The 20,688-nt window shown below is 47.4% G+C and overlaps 1 protein-coding gene across 1 annotated transcript in view; it reads right to left on the bottom strand.

Moving 5' to 3' along the window:
* Positions 1 to 2,526: 2,526 nt before the first annotated feature.
* The window catches only part of MMRN2 (multimerin 2), a 22,806-nt gene continuing 4,644 nt past the window's right edge, over positions 2,527 to 20,688 (bottom strand). Inside the window, exons 2-7 of the mRNA XM_004386080.2 lie at positions 10,561 to 10,689; positions 10,372 to 10,478; positions 10,149 to 10,229; positions 9,251 to 9,415; positions 7,290 to 9,104; positions 2,527 to 2,912 (exon numbers count right to left, since the gene is read on the bottom strand). Of these exons, the coding sequence (XP_004386137.1) occupies positions 2,527 to 2,912; positions 7,290 to 9,104; positions 9,251 to 9,415; positions 10,149 to 10,229; positions 10,372 to 10,478; positions 10,561 to 10,689 (2,683 nt within the window). The remainder of the gene's footprint in view (positions 2,913 to 7,289; positions 9,105 to 9,250; positions 9,416 to 10,148; positions 10,230 to 10,371; positions 10,479 to 10,560; positions 10,690 to 20,688) is intronic.

The raw sequence follows: 20,688 nt of genomic DNA on the forward strand, positions 1-20,688 counted from the left end.
TGTAATCACTAACTACAACTGTTAATAATCAGTAACCAACCAGAGTGTGACTATTACAACACTCATTGATTTTCCCTTAATTGTCCTCCCTATGGTTTGGTTCCTCTTTTTGCCCCATAAGAAAACTTGTATAACAAAACTGACCTGGACTACCTGGCTCCATTTTCAGTCGGCTACATAGTTCCCCAACTACAATTGTTTTATTAAACTCTTAATTAACTTCTCCATTTTAACTTGAAACAGTGTTCAAGTTTTTCTCTACAACAACCCTATGTAAAAGAAACACTGTTTCTTTAGTTCTCATCTCAAAAACTTTTCTGGAATGACTCAGGCATGCCACTGGCAGAGGTCTTAGCAGTCAGCACATTTACAACCTTCCTATCAAAGAACAGTATGTGCCAGGGCTCTCTGTTTATTCGTGCAATAAATTCCAAATGGAAACCTAAAATGATTAAACTTCATTACCTAATGTTTCAACTTAGTCATCAACTTAGTGATAGGATTGAGCAGAAAAGAAGGCAGTGGTTTGGCTAGCATCAAGGGGAATTTGGTACTGGATTTCCAATATTTGGTCAGGAGTGGCCTAAATCTGTCATGCCTTGGGTCAGGATTGGTCTTGGCAACTGAGAGCTGTAGTGGGTAAGTGACCCTAACCAGAGGGAAGGGAAGGTATGTAAGATGTGAGCCTTCTTAAGATAATAAAAGAACACTTCATAGAGCCATTAGACTAACCATCTCACCTTACAGATAAAAAACTTCAGAGAGGTTGTGATTTACCCAAGACCAAACCATTAGTGGCAGAATGGCCTGGCATACTGTTCCTTTTAATACTGATATTTTAGCACATTGAATGCACAAAGCTTAGTGGTAAATACATTCTGAGGGGCAATTACTTGAATTAATGACTTCCTAGAAAACTGTGTTTAACTTGATGGTTTTGACCCACCAAAGGCATATATTTGAATGCATGAAATCACTGACTAGTGAAGAGACAATGGAATCTTTTTTCCCCAGCTAAACAGCTTAGTGTATTTCTTTTAAGAGGATTTAGTTATAAAACTAATTGTACCAGAGAAATCTGATCTGGAAATCGCATGTTCTTTTTCATTACCTGGTCCAATGTGACTTTCCTATGGAGAAGAATGCATTCAACAAATATCGAATAACTTGTTGTTAGGTGTCGTTGAGTTTGATTTCAACTCATAGCAACCCCACGTGACAGAGTAGAACTACCACCATAGGTTTCCTAGGCTGTAACCTTTACAGGAGCAGATTGCCAGGTCTTTTCTCCCGTGGAGCCACTGGGTGGATTTGACCACCCACCTTTTGGTTAGCAACCATTGCACCGCCAGGGCTCCTTATTGAATAACTACTACAAATAAAAACCTTTATTTTCTGATTACTAGATGACTGTTCTTTTAAGCCTGTTTGCTATAGGATCTGTAATATTTTTTAAAACTATATATTAATAATGCAGGAATAATTGCAACTCTGAGCTGTCACCATCTAGTACAGTATTATGTTATTGCCTACTGTGGAGGCCTTGGAATGTCTTATGTGCAATTAACTAAAATTGCAAAGACAAATATAGTGGAATAATGAAAGTCATATTTATCTCAAATAGTTTCATTTTGCCACACATTTCTACCTACTTTACCAAATACTTTGCTCTCCAGATGTAAACCAGGCAGAGACTGAAAGAACATCACTTTATTCCAAAGTTGACAATGAGGGAGCTTTTTGCAGTCTTCCATCACTTCCTCCCTCAGCTCCCCCCCCGTTTGGAGATGCTAACAAGAATTAGGATGGTCATAAGCTATTGGAGGGGATAAAAGGGGTGAAGGCTACCCACATTTTAGTTACTGTCTGGCATGTCTTGCATAGGGCCTTTTACCCTGTGTGAGGCAAGGAGAAGAAATGAAATTAAATATACAGATAAATTCAAGGAATGACTGAAACTAAGGCAAAGATACTAATTTTATTTCCCCGGTTAACTCAGCCAGGCCCTTGTCTCCATTTCTGACTGGTGGTGACCATTGGCTGTTATGCTCTGTGGTGGCTAGAATCTTGTTTCCCTCAGGATTAGAATGAACAATATTGTCCAAAATATCACTATTTTGAACATATTTCTTCTGGGAAATAATGACTCTCTAAGATGAAATTAAGGAGAAGAGAAAATGGGAGAAAGGTTTAAAGTGTACAAATGTTTCCAACCACAGGAGGAGCAAAACACCAAAGAAGCTGGGTGGCTCAAGGTGGTGTCAAAGCACTGGAGTCTAAGCCAAGGTTCACAGTTCCTTCAGGCCAGGTCCCACCCAGAGAGAAGCACTCCAGTCCCCATCATTAAGAAATACCCAAACCCAGTGTGTCTAGAGGGAGGCCACACATACCACATTGTCTTTCAGGAGATTTCCAGGGAAGAGCTAGTCTAACTGGTGGTCTTCAGACCATCCCTGGCCAGAGCCCCAGGCCAGGAGGAGCTGGATGAGTCGATGATGATGACAGTAAGTCAGAGCTGTGCCGGGTTCAGGTCTTGAAGATCAGAAAGCCCCCAAATGTAGAGCCTGGCAGGCTTCTTTTTGTCACCAATCCCTGGGTTAACTCAAACCACACTCTCTCACCCTTTTGCAGCTCAGCCATAGCAAAGGTCGTTGCTACGTTTCCACCCCTCTGCCCCCCAGTGGTATAGACTGGGGTCCGATGGTGACCTCCAAACACCAGCTGCCCGGTGCCTGGCCCTGGACCAAATTCAATGCTCACTGCAAAAAAGTAGACTCCACGCTCAGGGGCTCGGAAGTAGCCGTGTTCAGGGAAGTAGTTGCTGCCAATGTTGATGTAAGTGGTGTTGAACTTCACAGTCTGCAGAGCCGTTGTCCCTTCTGAACAGCTGGCATAGAAGGCCACAGGGGAGCCTGAAATGCAGGGGGAACATGCTCAGCGACTCGGCCCTCTCTCCCTGGGATGGGAAGTTAAACCCTGACACCTGCCTTTCTCTCCTTGTTAGCATCAGAAATAGGTCACTGACCAGAAGAACTGGATGTTGCTGGCTACCACTACTGAACATTTTGATCAAAGTTTCTACAGAAGAATCCTGATCAAAAACGGGGTGGGGGTGGTGGGGTTGTGGAATGTAGAGGAGAATTTGAAATTCTCATGGAACTCAGACTTTCTGGAGCCATGAAGGCTGGATGAACCCCCAAAACTACTGCCCTGAGATTACGTTTAAACCTTAAACCAAAAATATCCCCGGAAATCTTCTTTAAACCAAGTAATAGTTTAGCTTAGTAAAGAATGTCTGCCTTGAGCTTTGTGCTTTTTAAAAGAACTATCTATGTGGGATCAAACTGACAACAGCAACTCAAAAGGTTAGATAGAAAGCTTAGAGGGTAGAGAGTTTATGTTAATGGGGGAGGAACAAATCAGAAAAGGAAGGCGAGAATGGTTGCACAACTTGAAGGATGTAATTAGTGTCACTGAATTGTACATGTAGAAATTGTTCAATTGGTGTATGTTTTGCTATGTACATTTTCAACAATAATAAAAAAGAACTAGATCACTGGCTGGTAAGGTAGTCGTTCCCAACAGCAAAGTATCTCAGGAAGCAGGAGCTAAATGGCCAGTTCTCAGTATTTCATTGATTGGGAGAAAGGAAGATACAAGTCTGTTGTCTAGACTGGTGTACATTTTAACAAAGCATTTTCTCATTAGATCCCTTTTCCTTCCAACATCCTTGAGAAACAAGTATCCCTGCTTTACAGACTGAGAAAACTGAGGCCCACAGGGCTAATGTGTTTGCCCAAAGCCACATGGCTTGTAAATGGCATGCTGGGACAGGAACCCAAGTCTCTGACTCCCAGACTACTGCTACCTGCTAGGAATCTTGAGGTACACAAGATAAAAAGAGAGGCTCTTGCCATCCTCCAGGTACTACCACCACTGGTGAGATAAGTAAGGAGAAGTGACGGGTGCTTCTACTGGACGTCTGACACAGGGACTCCGAGAAAGGAAGGAGCAGGTGGTGCCAGGGAAGAAAAGTCTCATAGAGATGCAGGTTTTTCAACCTAGTAATCTCTCTGGTTTTCCAAACAGGTTTCACAGAGCCCTGGGATTATAGATGGGGAAACTGAGGCCCAGAGAAGGAAAGCTGCTTGCTCCAGATCACATGGCTAACAAATAGCCAAGCTGGGAGCCGACTGTGGGTCCGCTGTTTGCTGGCACTCTTCCCACATTTCTGCACTTGAAGGCACATGTCAGCCACCCTTGGTAGGACGGGACGGAGACAGAACACAGGCACGCAGGCATGGAGGCAGAGGAAGCGTGATGTGTGGCGGGGGGCGGTAAATAAACATTCAGGGGAGGAAGAGCATAGTCAGGTTGCTAGGCAGGAAGGCCAGGCAGGGGAGGAGAGGGCCAGAAGAGCAAGGGTGAAATTCCCACTTTGGTTCTGGCTATGACATTGGCCTTGGCTCCTCACATGCTCCCTCTGGAGGGATTATTGAGAACAAGCTCCCATTTCTCAGGGGACGAAACCAAGGCTTACAGGAGGAGCAACTTGCCTAGCAGTTAGTGACTTAGTTTCCAGAACTAAAGTCCCAGCCCTTTGTCTCTCTGTCCAGAAACAACCTTGTAAATGAAAAAAACTTTACTTTTCTCTAGTTGTGGAAGAGTATTTGAGAATTGAAGAGTTCAATCTCTGTGTGAGATTGTCAAGTCAAAGGTCAGCGGGCTGGCCCTGCAGTTTCCTTAACATCCAGGAGGTGGCGTACTAGCTCAGCAAAAGGAAGGCCAGACTAGGGCACCCTCTGCCCGGGTGTGGTCTCCCTTCACCAGGTTCCTGCCAGCCTGCCTGTGCCTTGGAGTCCAGCCCTTCCAAGGGAGACCCCACCCAGTCAGTGGACCCAACATGCCCCTCAGAAGGTGTAAAGGTTGTGCTTCGCTGATTTGCTGGCAAAGAAGCTGACAACAGGCTTCCCTACAGGCAAGGGCACACATTCAAGCCCTACAGACTTCCTGCAAGACAAATAGGGGAAAATGGGCATATTGAGGTTTTGAACCATTCTCAAGAGGAAAGAGATGGAAGAGTTAATGTAGATAGACTGGTACACAGCCTCAGCCCTGAAAATGCTAAGGAAACGGGAAACATTGACTGGGTTCCTACGACATGCCACTGAGTCAGCTCCAGCTCATGCCAACCTTACGTATAAGGGAACAAAACATTGCCCTGTCGAGTAGCCCTGGTGGCACGGTAGTTAAAAAGTGCTCCAATGCTAATCCACCAGCCGCTCCACGGGGGAAGGATATGGCAGTCTGCTTCCAGAAAGATTACAGCTTTGGAAACCCTATGTGGCAGTTCTACTCTGTCCTATAGGGTAACTATGAGTTGGAATCTACTTGACGGCCACGGGTTTGGCTTTGGGTTTTTTGGTGCCATCTTCATGATCATTTGAGACCATTGTTGTGGATATTGTGTCAGTTCATCTCATTGACGGTTTCCTTCTTTTATGCTGACCCTCTACTTTACCAAACATGATGACCTTTTCTAGCAATTGGTCTTTCTTGATCATATGTCCAAAGTCAGCAAGTCAGAGTCTTGCCATCTTTGCTTCTGTGAAGCATGGTGGTTGTAAGTGGTTGTAAGCCTGTGCTGGTGTGTGGTAAATGTTATCTGTTTATCTTCATAACAACCCTCTAATGTAGGTAGTGATTCTCCTATTTTATAGAGGAAGACACTAGGGCAAGTCAGTAACGCTAGAGCCTGTGCTCTTCCCACTGCTTCAGGCTGCTCCAGGGGAGATACAGACCTCCTGGGCCATGATGACGGCCAGTAGGAGCATGCACATGAGGAGCGACCTTCAGCAAGGCCAAGGCCTTCCTCCATGCCAGGTGGCACCACTGTATAGATGGTCCACATGGTGGCCTCATGTCAGCCCTGTGTCTGGGTGAGGAAGTGGTCCCCACCTCCAATGCTCAGCCTCTGGCAGAGGAGAGTCACCAGAGGCACAGAGCCTAATGGTCCTGCCCCAGGGTCCACTCAGGGAGGCGTGGGAAGGTTGGCTGCACATCACTTCAGCCTTGGAGCCAGCTCCCAGGTCCTTGGAGTCCTGTAGGGACAAGCTATCGAGGGCCTTTCAGAGGGCAGCAGGGGTGGAGAAGCAGCTAGCCTGGGTTCAGGTCTCCTCTGTGCTGCTTAAGCTGTGTGAGCAGGACACTTTCCTGTTTGTGCCTCAGTTCCAGGTAGAATGGTGGTGCTAGTCCACGTGTCACTGAGCTGCTGTGGTGATTCCACGTGGCAAAGCCCAAGAGGGCATTGCACAGGATCTAGCACAGAGCAGCGAGAAGAGTCAACGATGTTTGCACAGAGAACAGCCTCCTTTCAGGGTCCAAAGTCTTTGCCCACACTCACCTCTTGTGAGGTGCTACCCATGGCAGGCTATACCAGCGCCTGGCCGCACACTCACCTGTACATGGGGGAAAGCTGGCTGAAACTAACTGGGGGGGGGGGAGGGTTGGGGAGGTGAAGAGCTGAGATGGCGGGGTTTGAGGGTGTGACATGGAAGGAGAGGAGGCATCCTGCCCCAGTCCCCTACAGTTAGAGCAGCAAGGCAAGCCGGGACCAGCAGCCTATGTATCTGAGCCTCAGACATTAACATGCCACGTGGCTCTGCTAGCTCCGCAGCGCAGATACTGACAGCGGTTCTAGCATAAATAGTCACTTCTACCTTGCTATACTCCAGGTCCACCACTCAGCCATCAGTCTGTCATACTGTCACGGTTTTTGTATTGCTATGGTCCTGGAAGCTATGCCCCACCAGTATTTCAAATACCAGCTGGGTCACCCATGGTGGACAGGTTTCAGCAGACCTTCCAGACTAAGACAGACTAGGAAGAAAGTCCTGGTGATCTACTTCCAAAAATCAGTCAGTGAAAACCCTCTGGATCACAACAGAATATCATTCAGTATAGCGCTGGAAGATGAGCCCGCTAGGTTGGAAGGCCACAATGGACTCAAGCATTCGGCCAATCATGAGGAAGGCGTGGGAGCAGGCAGCGCCTGGTTCTGTTGTACATGGAGTTGCCTTGAGTAGGAGCCCGCATGACTGGACAGCAACTAACAACAACAATATATCCCAGGTGGCTTAAGAGGCCCCTCGCCCTGAATGCGAGGTGTGAGCCCGAGTCATGGTGGCCAGGATTACCCTGTTCTCTTCACCCACCTCCCCGCAAGCGGAGGAATGCTCTCTGATAGCCGGTCCTCCTAGAGCTCCAGTCTCCCCCGCCCAGGGACTCACCTGCCTCCATCAGCTCTGCTGTCCGGCCTTTGCCTGGGGTGTCTGCCCAACGCTCCGCCTGCTTCTTGTCCCGCGTCCGGGGAGCTTCCAGGCCTCTATGCTGCTTCTTCCCTTTCCTGTTCAGCATGGCCTGCAGCTTCACCAGGTCTATGCTGACGTTGGCTGCCACGAGCCCTTGGGAGTTCCCAAAAAGGCTGTGGAAGAGCATCTGGTGCCGCTCCAAGCCCTGCTGGGTGGTAGAGATCGCGTCCTGCAGGCCCTCGAGAGAGTCGTTGAGGGCGGCCGCCCAGGAGGCCTCGCAGCACCGTTCTGCCAGCTGGACCTGGGCACCCAGGCGCTGGAGTTCCTCCTTCAGCCCAGCCAGGTCCCTGAGGCCGGGGCCAGGGCCCTCCTCGCGCCGCTCCTCGTGGCTGGGCTCCAGGTGCTCCGTCCCGGACCCAGCCCGGCCCTGCCAGCCGCCCGCCTGCAGCTCCAGGACGCTCACCCGCGAGGCCAGGGCGGCCCAGCCGAGCGCCTGCTCGCGCAGCCCACTCGCAGCCTCCTGCATGCCCAGCCGGATCTGCTCGTAGCGCAGGGGCAGCGGGCCCGGCGACTCCTCCGACATCTCCTCCATCATCTCCTCCCCGAAGAGCGCAGCCAGGACGGCCTCGTGCCGCAGCGCGTCCTCCAGCAGCGCCTCAAACGAGCTGTTGAGTTGGCCGAGTTGGCGGCGGGCCAGCCCCTCGGCCGCTTGCAGCGCGGCCACCTCGCGGAGCAGCGCGTGCAGCTGGCTGCGCAGCCTGGCAGTGTCGGCCCGCGCCCGCTCGCCCTCGGCCCGCTGCGCGTCCACCGCCAGCGAGAGGTCCTCCACCGCGGCCCTCAGGGCGCGCACATCCGGGCCGTCAAGCTGCCGCCGCTCCTCCGGGTTCTCCTGGGTCTCCTCCAGGGCCCGGGTGGTGTCCCGCTGGCCCTCCTGGATGACGTCCAGGTCCAAGGAGAGTTTCTGGCAATTGCAGTCCTTAACATACTTGATGAGGTCAGCATGGCCAGCCTGCAGGTGCTGAAGGGTGAGGTTGAGTTCCAGAAGGTGCCGCTCCATCTCCTCCTTGTTCTCCTCCATGATCAGCGACTTCTCCATCAGGATCACCCGGAGCTCACGCAGCCCCGTGTGGTTCACTTGCAGTTCCTTCACCTGCCGCCCCACATTGTTGATCCGAGCGAAGATGTCATCGGATTCTGAGTACAGCTCCTGGATCTCCTCCACGTGCCCGGCCAGGGTTGCCCTGATGTCGGTCAGGGCGCTCTGCAGCTCCTCTTCCCTGCGGCCTGCGGCCAGATACAGGGCGGAGAGGTTCCTCTGCAGCTGCCCCAGCCTGGCCTGCAGGCTCTCTGGCTCCGGCCTTGCCCCCGCCCCTGCCTCAGCCACTACCGCCAGGCTGCCACCCGCACCCGGAAGCTCCTGGGCCTTGTGGAGCCGTTTCAGTTTGGCGTTCATATTGGCCTGGACCTCCTGGATGGAGCGGTTCAGGGAGAGGTGCTGGGCGTGCAGGCGGGCTTCCACGTCCTGCTGTAGCTGGCCCATTCTCTGGGCATTCCCCTGCACCTTGCTCTCAAATTTGGCACTGAGTTCCTGGAAGACTGCCCTGGCCACAGAGCCCTCCTGGACCCTCTGGATGGCCTGGCGATTGGCCCCCACGTCAAGAGACAGGCTCCTTATGGCCTGGGAAAGGTTGTGCAGGCTTTCGTTGAAACTCCTCCAGATGGGGCTGAAGTGCACTTGCAGAAAGGCCTCCACGTGGGGCAGCAGCACTTGCTCCAGGGATCTGCCAGACAACTCTGCAGGCAACAGACACGTGTTTATACATGTGCTGCAGGAATAGGTACCCCTTCCCGGGTGGCCCGCAGGGACCAGAGGGAGCCTCTGAGGCTTGAGGCCTTCCTGCCTCCCCTCCACCACTTCTCAGATGTGACCAGGCACTCACCAAGCTCAGTTTGATTTGCTTCCATTGTGGCCACTGTGAGGTTACTCGCCGGGGCCATCCCTAGGCCTGGGAAGCTGCTGGTCACCTGGTGAAGGTCATTCTGGAGCTCTCCCAGCCGGTGTTCCTGCTGCACCGCTACCTTGCTGATCTCTGCAACTGGGTGGCCTGAATACATGTCAGAGGTCAGTGCCGAGGGCTGACCAACCAGGCCTGGTCGGATCACAAGGGTCAGGGAAGATTTGGGGGTAGGGAGCAGGGAGGCATACTGACACCCTATGAGCAGGAGTTTAAAAGCCTTTAGCCCAGGAAGGACAAATATATGGCAAGTGAGCCCTGATGATGCCTCCCACACCCACAGCAGACATGACTAATCAATCAATCCTGGCATTCCATCCTCTTCGGCCACATGGACATGGCCTCAAAACACACAGTTCTAGGCAGCCCTTGTCAGCAATGGGAGTTGACCACGAGGGAAACTCATTTGCCATCCGAACCTTGGTCCTAGTCCTGAGAGACCCCACAAAAGGTATCTCTTGGTGGGTTCATCTGTGCTGGCTCCAAAGCCAGGGACAGCATGACTTCCTGGCCCTGGTTAGGGAGGTGGGAGGGCTTCTTCCAGGGTTGTGTGGTTCAGGGGGCAAGGAAGGTGCCAGATGGAGCCGTCCTCCCAGGCAACGGGCCCAGGGAAAGGGTTCACATACTCTGTAGGCCGGCAGTGGAGAGCCTGGGCTCCTGCGGTGGGGTGGGGCAGGGAAGGCCAGAGGTGAGCCTCTGCTGATTCCCAGGGCATGGCTTTCCTGAAAGGGCTCGGGCACAGGGGCTCTGCCCAGACCACCTCCTGTACAGCCAGCCAGGGACTCCAAGGGAACTGCCCCACCTCCCCCAAAAAGCAACACACCAGGTCCAGAGCTGACTGGCCCTTCCCAAGGCTCCTGGAGACCGTCACGCAGATCTGCACGTTCAGGGACTGCTGTGGGATCTGCCGAGACAAGATGGAGAGGCGTGGGACATTAACCTGGGGATCAGTGGCTCCACATGGCCTCTGAAGTCTGAGGTCAGAGGTTGAGGCGGGATGGGGTAGGGACAGTAGGCCTCTGTGGCGAGGGCCGCGGGAGCCCTACCGTGGTGCTGGCAGTCGGGGCCCACGTAGCCCGGGCAGCACCTCCAGGCCACGGAGGTCAGCACCTTCTGCCTGACCTCATACACCGGCTTGAAGGCCATGCGGTACCTGGGGGAGGAGGGCCAGCTCAGTGACTGGGGGTGAGGGGAGCAAGCTGAGGTGACCAGGAGAATGCCCCCCCCCCACTCACATGACTTTGACTTTGTGGCAGTCAGGAGCCCCCTGCAGACACGGCTGCTGTGAGTGGACGTGGAATGTCTCTGTTTTGCAAGCAGCTACAAAGGTGACCAGCCTGGACTTCTGGTAGGGGCACCAATTACTAGAAAGAAATCAGAACAGAGTGAAGGAAAGGCTGCTGAGCCACTGCCCAGGCCACCTCACCCCCACCTCACTCTTCCCTCCTAGGGGCCCATAGGAGGAGCTGGGATAGAGCACCCCCTGCCACCACCAATGCTGAGGCTTCTGGAATCCATTAACCTGAGGAGGGAGTGTCTGCAATATTCATCCTTCCAGTTCGACCTCAAACACTCCACAAGCCCTGCCCAGGAGAACACCTGCTCCACCACCTTCTGGGAGCCACCCCTGAAAGTCAAACAGCTTTCACTGTTCTTCCAGGTGGGAAGAAGGCAGCCTGGTGCAGCTGGGGCTGGAGAGTCCTGGACCCAATCCCTCCTAAACTACTTTCTGGCTGTGGGACCTTGAGCAAGGCACTCAGCAAGAGTGCCCATCTATTTCCCCATCTATTCATGGAGACATCAACACCCTCCTAGCAGCAGGCCAACGAGTGCTCCTAACAGGCACTCAGAAAATGGGGCTCCCTGGCCCCACTCTGGCTGCCCCAACAGCCTGCCCCCATTGCTACTCACATCCTTCCTCACCAGAGACCTCGCCCAGGGAGGGCAGCTGCTCCCAGCCATGCCCCATTAGTGCTGTTACACAAATGGACTTTCAAATCATGGCACATTGTTTAGGGGAAGGCAGCTGGGTGAGCTGTCTCCTCTCTGGGAAAGGCAGATTGCACTGAGGTCCCTTGGGGCTGGCTTGGAGGGCACACTCTGCATCTGGAACACCTGGGGGTAATTCCTCCATCTCTGCCCTTCACCAGCATGTGCTATGGCAGGTCCTGGGAGACGGGGGATGCTTGATGCTCACTGACATGGTGGCAGGCTTGATGGGGTCAGTGGGAGGGGGTCAGCAGGCCTTTCCCTCAGCAGTCAGCTCCCAGAGCAAAGCTCTCTCAAGTTCCAAGTGGCAATGACCTCTGCAGCTCAGTGCAGCTCAGCAGCTCTTGGATGCTCAGTGCTGATGGAAACACAGGCCCTCCCTTGGGGTCTCAAGGGAGAGCTGTCAATCTCCAATGGTAGGATAAGTGCTAGGACCAACCAAGAGAAGTCCAGGGGCCTGTAGGACTTTCAGGATGAGATGATAATTGGATTGAGCCTTAAATGGAGAAAGTCAGATGAAGCAACAGGAGCTGTGGCCCAGAGGTATGTGGGGCCCGTGGAGGTACAGACAGTGGAGTGGAGGTGGGGCTGGAGGGAAAAGAGAAGCCAGACCTTGGAGGCCTTGAGTGCCAGCTGAGGAGCTGTGTCCTAAGGGCATGGGAAGTCATGGGGTGGGGGTGGGGCTGGGGATTTAAGCAGTGATGTGACATGAATGAGCCACTATGGCTTCTGCCACAGAAAGGGTAGGACAGGACAAGATTTGACAGTTGTTGCAGGGGTCTAGGTGAGAGATGATGGTGGCTTGGACTAGGGTGAGGACGATGAATACAGAAAGAGTTGGTCATGTTTGTGAGACATTAGAAGGCACAATTCATGGGCCTTGGTGATGGAGTGGCTATTTGGGGGCTGAGACTTTATTCTCTGGTGATGGTCTCTATACTGGGCCAACTGGTACAGTCATACAGGGATGATGCTGGGGATGGCAGAGGTAAGGGATTGAGTGACCATATATGTTTTGAGCGCTGAGACACCCCAGCCCCCAGCCTGCCTCCACTTGGTTCCTAGATACCTGGCAGACAACCTTTACCCTCTTGGCAGCAGATTGGAACAGCTCCTCAGTAAAATGACCCAGCCTAAGAGGAAAGACCAAAAAATGCTGGCATCAAGAGTTCCTCAATGAAACAGTCCAACCAGAACATCCTATAGCAAAATGGATCAGAAAGCCCCTTCCACACACACAGCTTTAATCAGCTTTTCAGTCTCACTACTCTTCAGTGAGAATCCCTGGGTGGCACGAACGGCTAAGCGCTCAACTACTATCCAAAAGGTTGGTGGTTTGAACCCACCCAGAGATGCCTTGGAAGACAGGCCTGGTGATCTGCTTCTGAAAGGCCACAGCCTTGAAAACACTATGGAGCAGTTCTACTTTGCACACATGGGGTCACAATGAGTTGGAGTTGACTCCTCGACAGCAACTAACAACAATGACAGCTCTTAAGTGAGCAGACATTAAAGAATTACCTCTAAGGATATTTTCTATTACAAAAGAGAGAAGTCAGAAATGGCAAACAGGAAAAAATCAACTTGGAGAAAACCAAGATTGTGCGGGGAGAAAAGAACTTCCATAAAAAGTGTATTAATATTTCCAGATTGATAAAAGAAATAACTGCATCCAAGAAACAAGAATAGGATGCTATAAAAAAGAGGAATAACATTCAGAGAAAAAATAACTCTTGAAAATTAAAAACACAACAGTAGAAGTGAAAAAAATTAATAGAAATATTAAAGAGTAATGTTAAAGAAAATTCCCTAAAAGAAGAACAAATAAAGAAATGGAAAACAGGAGAGAAAAGAAGAATAGAGGACCAATCCTGGAGATTCAACATCCAAATAATAAGAAATAATAGGAAAAAGGGAGAGAGAGGTTAAAAAAAATAATAATAAAGAAAATACTGCAGAAGTGAAGAACTTGGATTTCCAGATTCAAAGGACCAATCAAATACCTGCAATATGATGAAAATAAATCCACATCTAGTGTCATGGATTGAGTTGTGTCCCCAAAAAATACCTGTCAGCTTGGCTGGGTCATGATTCCCAGTGTTGTATGATTGTGTAATCTCATGTAATTTCCTTATGTGTTGTAAACTCTATCACTATGATGAAGTTATATGTTATCTCCTTATGTGTTGTAAATTCTGTCACTGTGATGAAGTTATGCTGATGAGGTTTACAAGATCTGATAGTGTCTTAATCCAATCTCTTTTGACATATAAAAGAGAGAAGCGAGCAGAGACACATGGGAACCTCATACCACCAAGAAAGCAGTGCTGGGAGCAGAGCATGTCCTTTGGACCTGAGGTTCCTGCGCAGAGAAGCTCCCAGACCAAGAGAAGATTGATGACATGGACCTTCCACCAGAGCCAACACAGAAAGCATTCCCCCGGGAGCTGATGCCCTGAATTTGGACTTGTAGCCTACTGGACTGTGAAGAAATAAACTTCTCTTTATTAAAGCCATCCACTTGTGGTGTTTCTGTTAGAGCAGCAATAGATGACTGAGTCATCTAGGTACATTGTGAAATTTCAGAACTCTGGAAAAAAAGATATAATTCTGCAATCTTCCAGTGAGAAAAACCAAGCCACACACACAAAAAGATCAGTAATTGGAATTGCTTTGAACCTCCTGTGATGGTTGAGGCTGTGTGTCAGTTTGGCCAGGCCATGATTCTCAGTGGTTTGGCAGTAATGTAATGATGTAGTTATCCTCCATTTTGTAATATAATGTAATCACCTCCATGATGTGATATGATATGATCAGCCAATCAGTTGTAAGGGGAGTTTCCTCAGGGGTGTGGCCTGCATCCAATATATATGGATGTTCTGGCAAAGCTTTGCTCGCTCTGGACCCTGCATCCAGCTCATTATCATCTGACCTCTGGTTGTTAGGATTTGAGCCGGTGGTCTACAGTATTGCCTGCCAATCTTAGGATTCATTGGCCTATGCAGCCTGTGAGCCAGCAATTTGCCATCTTACCTGCTGATCTTGAGTTTGTCAGCCCCTGTAGCTATATGAATTAGGAGAAGCCTCCAGCCTGATGCCTGACCCGTGGATTTGGGACTTGCCAGCCTCTACAATCACATGAACCATTTCCTTGAGATAAATCTCTCTGTCTTTCTCTCTCTCTATATATATATATGCATATATATATATATATACACACATACACATGTATATATATACACACATATAAGTATATGTGTGTATATATATATACACATAGCAATATATATATTGCTTCTCTAGAGAACCCAGCCTAAGACTTCTCTCAACAGCAATATCAGAACCTAGGATACAGTGCAGAATTGCATTCAAAATACTGAAGGCAAATTATTTCCAACCTAGAATCCTATACCCAGCCAAACTATCAATCAACATGAAAGAAAAATAAAAACATTTTCAAACAAGCAAGATTTCAAAATATTGACCTCCCTGTTTCCCTTACTAGTGAGCTACTATAGCAGTGGTTGGAGCTCTGCTGGCTCAGCAGCTGCTAATCGAAAGGTCAGCAGTACGAACACACTAGCCACTCCACGGGAGAAATATGTGGCAATCTACTTCTATAAAGATTACAGCCTTGGAAACCCTATGGGGCAGTTATACTCTGTCCTATAAGGTTGCTATGAGTGAGTCAGAATCAACTTGACAGCAATGGGTTTAGAGCAACGGTTCTCAATCTTGCCTGCACATTAAAACCATCATGTGCTGCTTTAAAAAAAATAAGATTCTCAACGAGACTAAAGGGGCACACCAGCCCAGGGGCAAGGACTATAAGGCAGGAGGGGACAGGAAAGCTCGTAATAGGGAACTCAGGGTTGAGAAGGGAGAGTGTTTACATGTTGTGGGGTTGTTAACCAATGTCACAAAACAATACGTATACTAACTGTTTAATGAGAAGCTAGTTTCTTCTGTAAATCTTCATCTAAAGCACAATTTTAAAAAAAAAGTAGAATGAGAGAAAAAAATATTCTCTGAGCCCCACTCCAGGCTAGTTAAATAAGATTCTCTTGGGTTGGGGCCTGGGCATCAGCATTTTTAAAGCTTCCTGCGTCATTCTAAGGTACAACCCAGGATTAAGCACCACTGTGCCGAGGGAAGTGCTTCACCAAAACAAGACAGTAAACCAAGAAAGAGGAAGACATCGGGATCAGTAAACAGAAGTTCCAACTCAGAAATGAGAGGAAGGGAATCCCCAGGAAGATAATGAGAGGAGATTTCAAGACAATGATGTACACTGGGTATAGGGGGCAACCAGTCCAGATTGGAGCACATCTGGAGGCTGTAGGAGAAACTTTTCCAAGAAGATGAAGTTGATCAAACTCCTGATATGAATGAGAGTGTTAGAGGAGATATGGACAACTGGCTGAGCATTTAGAATTGAGTTAGTGACCAACACACAGAAAACTAAGGAAAAGATAACACATACACATACATACAAGACAATTGTCTACCCCAGGGAAAACTGAAAATGTGCAGGGAAAAAAGGGATTCATAACTCACTTCAAGGCTCAACTCTAAGTAGTATACACAGTCATGTGAATGAAAATACTCAAAATGACAGTATTGGGAGCATGATGGATGGGAAGTGTGAGTGCACGTGTTTGTGTGTGTGTGCAAACACACACATTGCCCATGCACACACATGTTGAGATTGGAATAGAGGGTCAGAATGTGAGCTGAATCATTATCTTCCATAATGGAAAGTCACTAGATACTGTTACTTCCCAAGAAGTAAAAATATAAACGTGTTCTTTACAGATATAGAGGTAAATGCCAAAGAATGAACTAAAGAGTTGAAAGTCATTTCAAGACAAGAGGGGATCAGGACTTCTGATTGTCTCAACAAACCTTGGAGAATTAGTTGACTCTAATTTAGGGGTCAGCAAACTTTTTCTGTAAAGGGGTAGACAGTAAATATTTCACGCAGGACTAGCTATGTAATTTGCAGTGCGCAGTACAAAATAAAAATGTAGGGCTCTGTCATGAATTGAATTGTGTCCCCAAAAATGTGTGTCAACTTGACTAGGCCATAATTCCCAGTATTGTGTGGTTGTCCAACACTTTGTGATCTGATATGATTATCCTATATGTTGTAAATCCTAACCTCTATGATGTTAATGAGGGAGGATTAGAGGCAGTTATGTTAATGAGGCAGGACTCAATCCATAGGATTAGGTTGTATCTTGAGTCAACCTTTTTCCGAGATATAAAAGAGAGAATCGAGCAGAGAGGAGAGGGACCTCCCACCACCGAGAAAGAAGAGCTAGGAGTGAGTGCATCCTTTGGACCCGGGGTCCCTGCACTGAGAAGCTCCTCAACTGCGGAAGATTGATGATAAGGACCTTCCCCCAGAGCCGACAGAGAGAGAAAGCCTTCCCTGGAGATGGCACCCTGAATTCGTACTTCTAGCCTCCTGAACTGTGAGAGAATAAACTTCTGTTTGTTAAAGCCGTCCACTTGTGGTATTTCTGTTATAGCAGCACTAGATAACTAAGACAGGCCCCTTGTTCAAAAATTAAGGATTTCAAGACAGTAACAATAGAGCATTAAACCAAACATGAAATCCTTCTGAGTGCAGACCTCTGTGCAGCCACATAGTGCCCATGAAGCTGGCCCTGGTTTTGGCCTTTATGGGTCATACGTATTCTGTTGTAACTACTCAACTCTGCTGTTGTAATGCTCGATCACTCAATGACAACATGTCAATGAATAAGCATGGCTGTGTTCCAATAAAACTTTATTTATAAAACATGCAGCAGCCAGGTTTGGCCAACAAGCTATAGTTTGCTGACCCTGCCTAGGGGTGTTTATAATGAATAAAAAAGTAAAACTTAAGAAACAAATACAATAATTTCCTTCTAGAAGAGAAAATGCAGGTAAATAGCCAAGAATATTTTGGAGGAGAACAATGTGTGAGGAGTTTTTCTTCTAGTGCCCATATTGTAGAATATCATGCAGCCATAAAGAAAAACGAAGTCCTGATACATGCTACTACATGGATGAATGTTGTGTGTAAGGGAATTTTAAAATTTGAGGTACCTGAGAAGATCTGAAGCGGCCAATTTGAGGTTTGAGTGCCACTCCTATGTGGCTAGTTCTGTGTCTGCCCTAGCGACAGCCATTTTTCCTGCAGACATAATCATGAAACTACGAAAAGTCTGGCAATAATGAAAGACACGTATACCCTTTTAAGCCAATCGCCTTACAAGCTTCCGCTACAGGAAGTCCTGCCTCATGAGTTCCCACCACAGGAAGTTCCGCCTTAAAATGATCTACTACCAATTGAGTAGTGTCTTTCAAAGATCTTAGTTTGTAAATACCAAACAAGTACTGTACTTCAAGTCCGTTGTTTCCCCTTATAAAATGGCACTGCTGAGTCATCATATTGGATTCTACCACATGGAATTCAGTCTATCTCCAGCTCGAGCTGTCTCTTTACTTTCAGTAAATATTTCAATTTTACATTAATCAGAGTATGGATGATTACTCTACGACAATTGAAAACATTATGCTGAGTGAAATAAGTCAATCACAAAAGGACAAATATGATCCCACTTATATGAAATCGCCCCCATGTCTGTCAGTTTGTCGTACTTTGGTGGCTTTCGTGTTGCTGTGATCCTGGAAGCTATGCCACCTGTATTCAAATTCCAGCAGGGTCTACCCAGGATGACAGGTTTCGGCAGAGCTTCCAGACTAAGACAGGCTAGGAAGAAGGACCTGGCAGTCTACTTCTTTAAAACATTGGCCAGTGAAAACCTTATGAATAGCAGTGGAACATTGTCTGATACAGTGCCAGAAGATGAGCCCCTCAGGTTGGAAAGCACTCAAAAGACGACTGGGGAAGAGCTGCCTCCTCAAAGTAGAGTCGACCTTAATGATGTGGATGGAGTGAAGTTTTCAGCACCTTCATTTGCTGATGTGGCACAACTCAAAATGAGAAAAAACAGCTGCAAATATCCATTAATAATCTGAACGTGGAATGTATGAAGTATGAATGTGGAAAAATTGGAAATCATCAAAAATGAAATGGAACATATAAACATCAATATCCTAGGCATTAGTGAGCTGAAATGGACTGGTATTGGCCATTTTGAATCAGACAATCATATGGTCTACTATGCCAAGAATGACAACTTGAAGAGGAATGGCATTACATTCATCATCAAAAAGAACATTCCAAGATTTATCCTGAAGTACAACGCTGTCAGTGATAGGATAATATCCATACGCCTACAAGGAAGACCAATTAATATAACAATTCTTCAAATTCACGCACAACCACTAAGGCCAAAGATGAAGACATTGAAGATTTTTACCAAATTCTGCAGTCTGAAATTGATCGAACATGCAATCAGTATGCATTGATAATTACTGGTGATTGGAATGCAAAAGTTGGAAACAAAGAAGAAGGAAGAGTAGTTGGAAAATATGGCCTTGGTGATAGAAACGATGCCGGAGATCACATGATAGAATTTTGCAAGACCCACGACTTCTACATTGCAAATATCTTTCTTCAACAACATAAATGGTGACTATACATGTGGACCTCACCAGATGGAATACACAGGAATCAAATTGACTGTATCTGTGGAAAGAGACAATGGAAAAGCTCAATATCATCAGTCAGAAGAAGGCCAGGGGCCAACTGCAGAACAGGCCATCAATTGCTCATACGCAGGTTCAAGTTGAAGCTGAAGAAAATGAGAACAAGTCCATGAGAGCCAATGTATGACCCTGAGTATATCCTACCTGAATTCAGAGACCATCTCAAGAATAGATTTGACACATTGAATATTAATGACTGAAGACCAGACAAGTTGTGGAATGACATCAAGGACATCATACACAAAGAAAACAAGAGGTCATTTAAAAGTCAGGAAAGAAAGAAAAGATCAAAATGGATGTCAGAAGAGACTCCAAAACTTGCTCTTGAATGTCGAGTAGCTAAAGCAAATGGAAGATATGATGAAGTAAAAGAGCTGAACAGAAGACTTCAAAGAGTGGCTGGAGAAGACAAAGTAAAGTATTATAATGATATGTGCAAAGACCCAGAGTTAGAAAATCAAAAGGGAAGAACACACTCGGCATTTCTCAAGCTGAAAGAGCTGAAGAAAAAATTCAAGCCTTGAGTTGAAATATTGAAGGATTCTACGGCAAAAATATTAAACGATGCAGGAAGCATGAAAAGAAGATAGAAGGAACATACAAAGTCACTATACCAAAAAGAATTGGTCTATGTTCAACCATTTCAGGAGGTAGCATATGATCAGGAACTGATGATACTGAAGGAAGAGATCCAAGCTGCACTGAAAGCACTGGCAAAAAACAAGGCTCCAGGAATTGACGGAATACCAATTGAATGTTTCAACAAACAGATGCAGCGCTGGAAGTGCTCACTCATCTATGCCAAAAAATTGGGAAGACAGCTACCTGGCCAACTGACTTCAAGAAATACATAGTTATACCTATTCCAAAGAAAGGTGATCCAAATGAATGCAGAAATTATCAAACAATATTATTAATATTACACACAAGTAAAATTTTGCTGAAGATCATTCAAAAGTGGCTGCAGCAGTACATAAACAGGGAATCACCAGAAATTCAAGCTGGGTTCAAAAGAGGTGGTGGAACCAGGTATATCATTGCTGACGTCAGATGGATCCTGGCTGAAAACAGAGAAGACTAGAAAGATATTTACCTGTGTTTTATTGACTATGCAAAGGCATTTGACTGTGTGGATCATAACAAATTATGGATAACATCGGGAAGAACAGGAATTCCAGAACACTTAATTGTGCTCATGGGGAACCTGTACATAGATCAAGAGGCAATCCTTTGAACAGAACAAGAGGTTAACGCATAGTTTAAAGTCAGGAAAGGTGTGTGTCAAGGTTGTATCCTTTTACCATGTTTATTCAATCTGTATGCTGAGCAAATATCTGAGAAGCTGGACTATGAAGAAGAACAGGGCATCAGGATTGAAGGAAGACTCATTAACAACCTGCGATATGCAGATGACACAACCTTGCTTGCTGAAAGGGAAGAGGACTTGAAGCACTCACTGATGAAGATCAATATGGATTACACCTCAACATAAAGAAAACAAAAATTCTCACAACTGGACCAATAATCAACATCATGATAAACGGAGAAAAGATTGAAGTTGTCAAGGATTTCATTTTACTCGGATCCACAATCAACACCCATGGAAGAAGCATTGGGCAAATCTGCTGCAAAAGACCTCTTTAAAGTGTTGAAAAGCAAAGATGTCACCTTGATGACTAAGGTGCCCCTAACCCAGGCCATGGTGTTTT

This window comes from Trichechus manatus, unplaced genomic scaffold, assembly GCF_000243295.1.
Source record: "Trichechus manatus latirostris isolate Lorelei unplaced genomic scaffold, TriManLat1.0 scaffold00155, whole genome shotgun sequence".
NCBI lineage: Eukaryota > Metazoa > Chordata > Mammalia > Sirenia > Trichechidae > Trichechus > Trichechus manatus.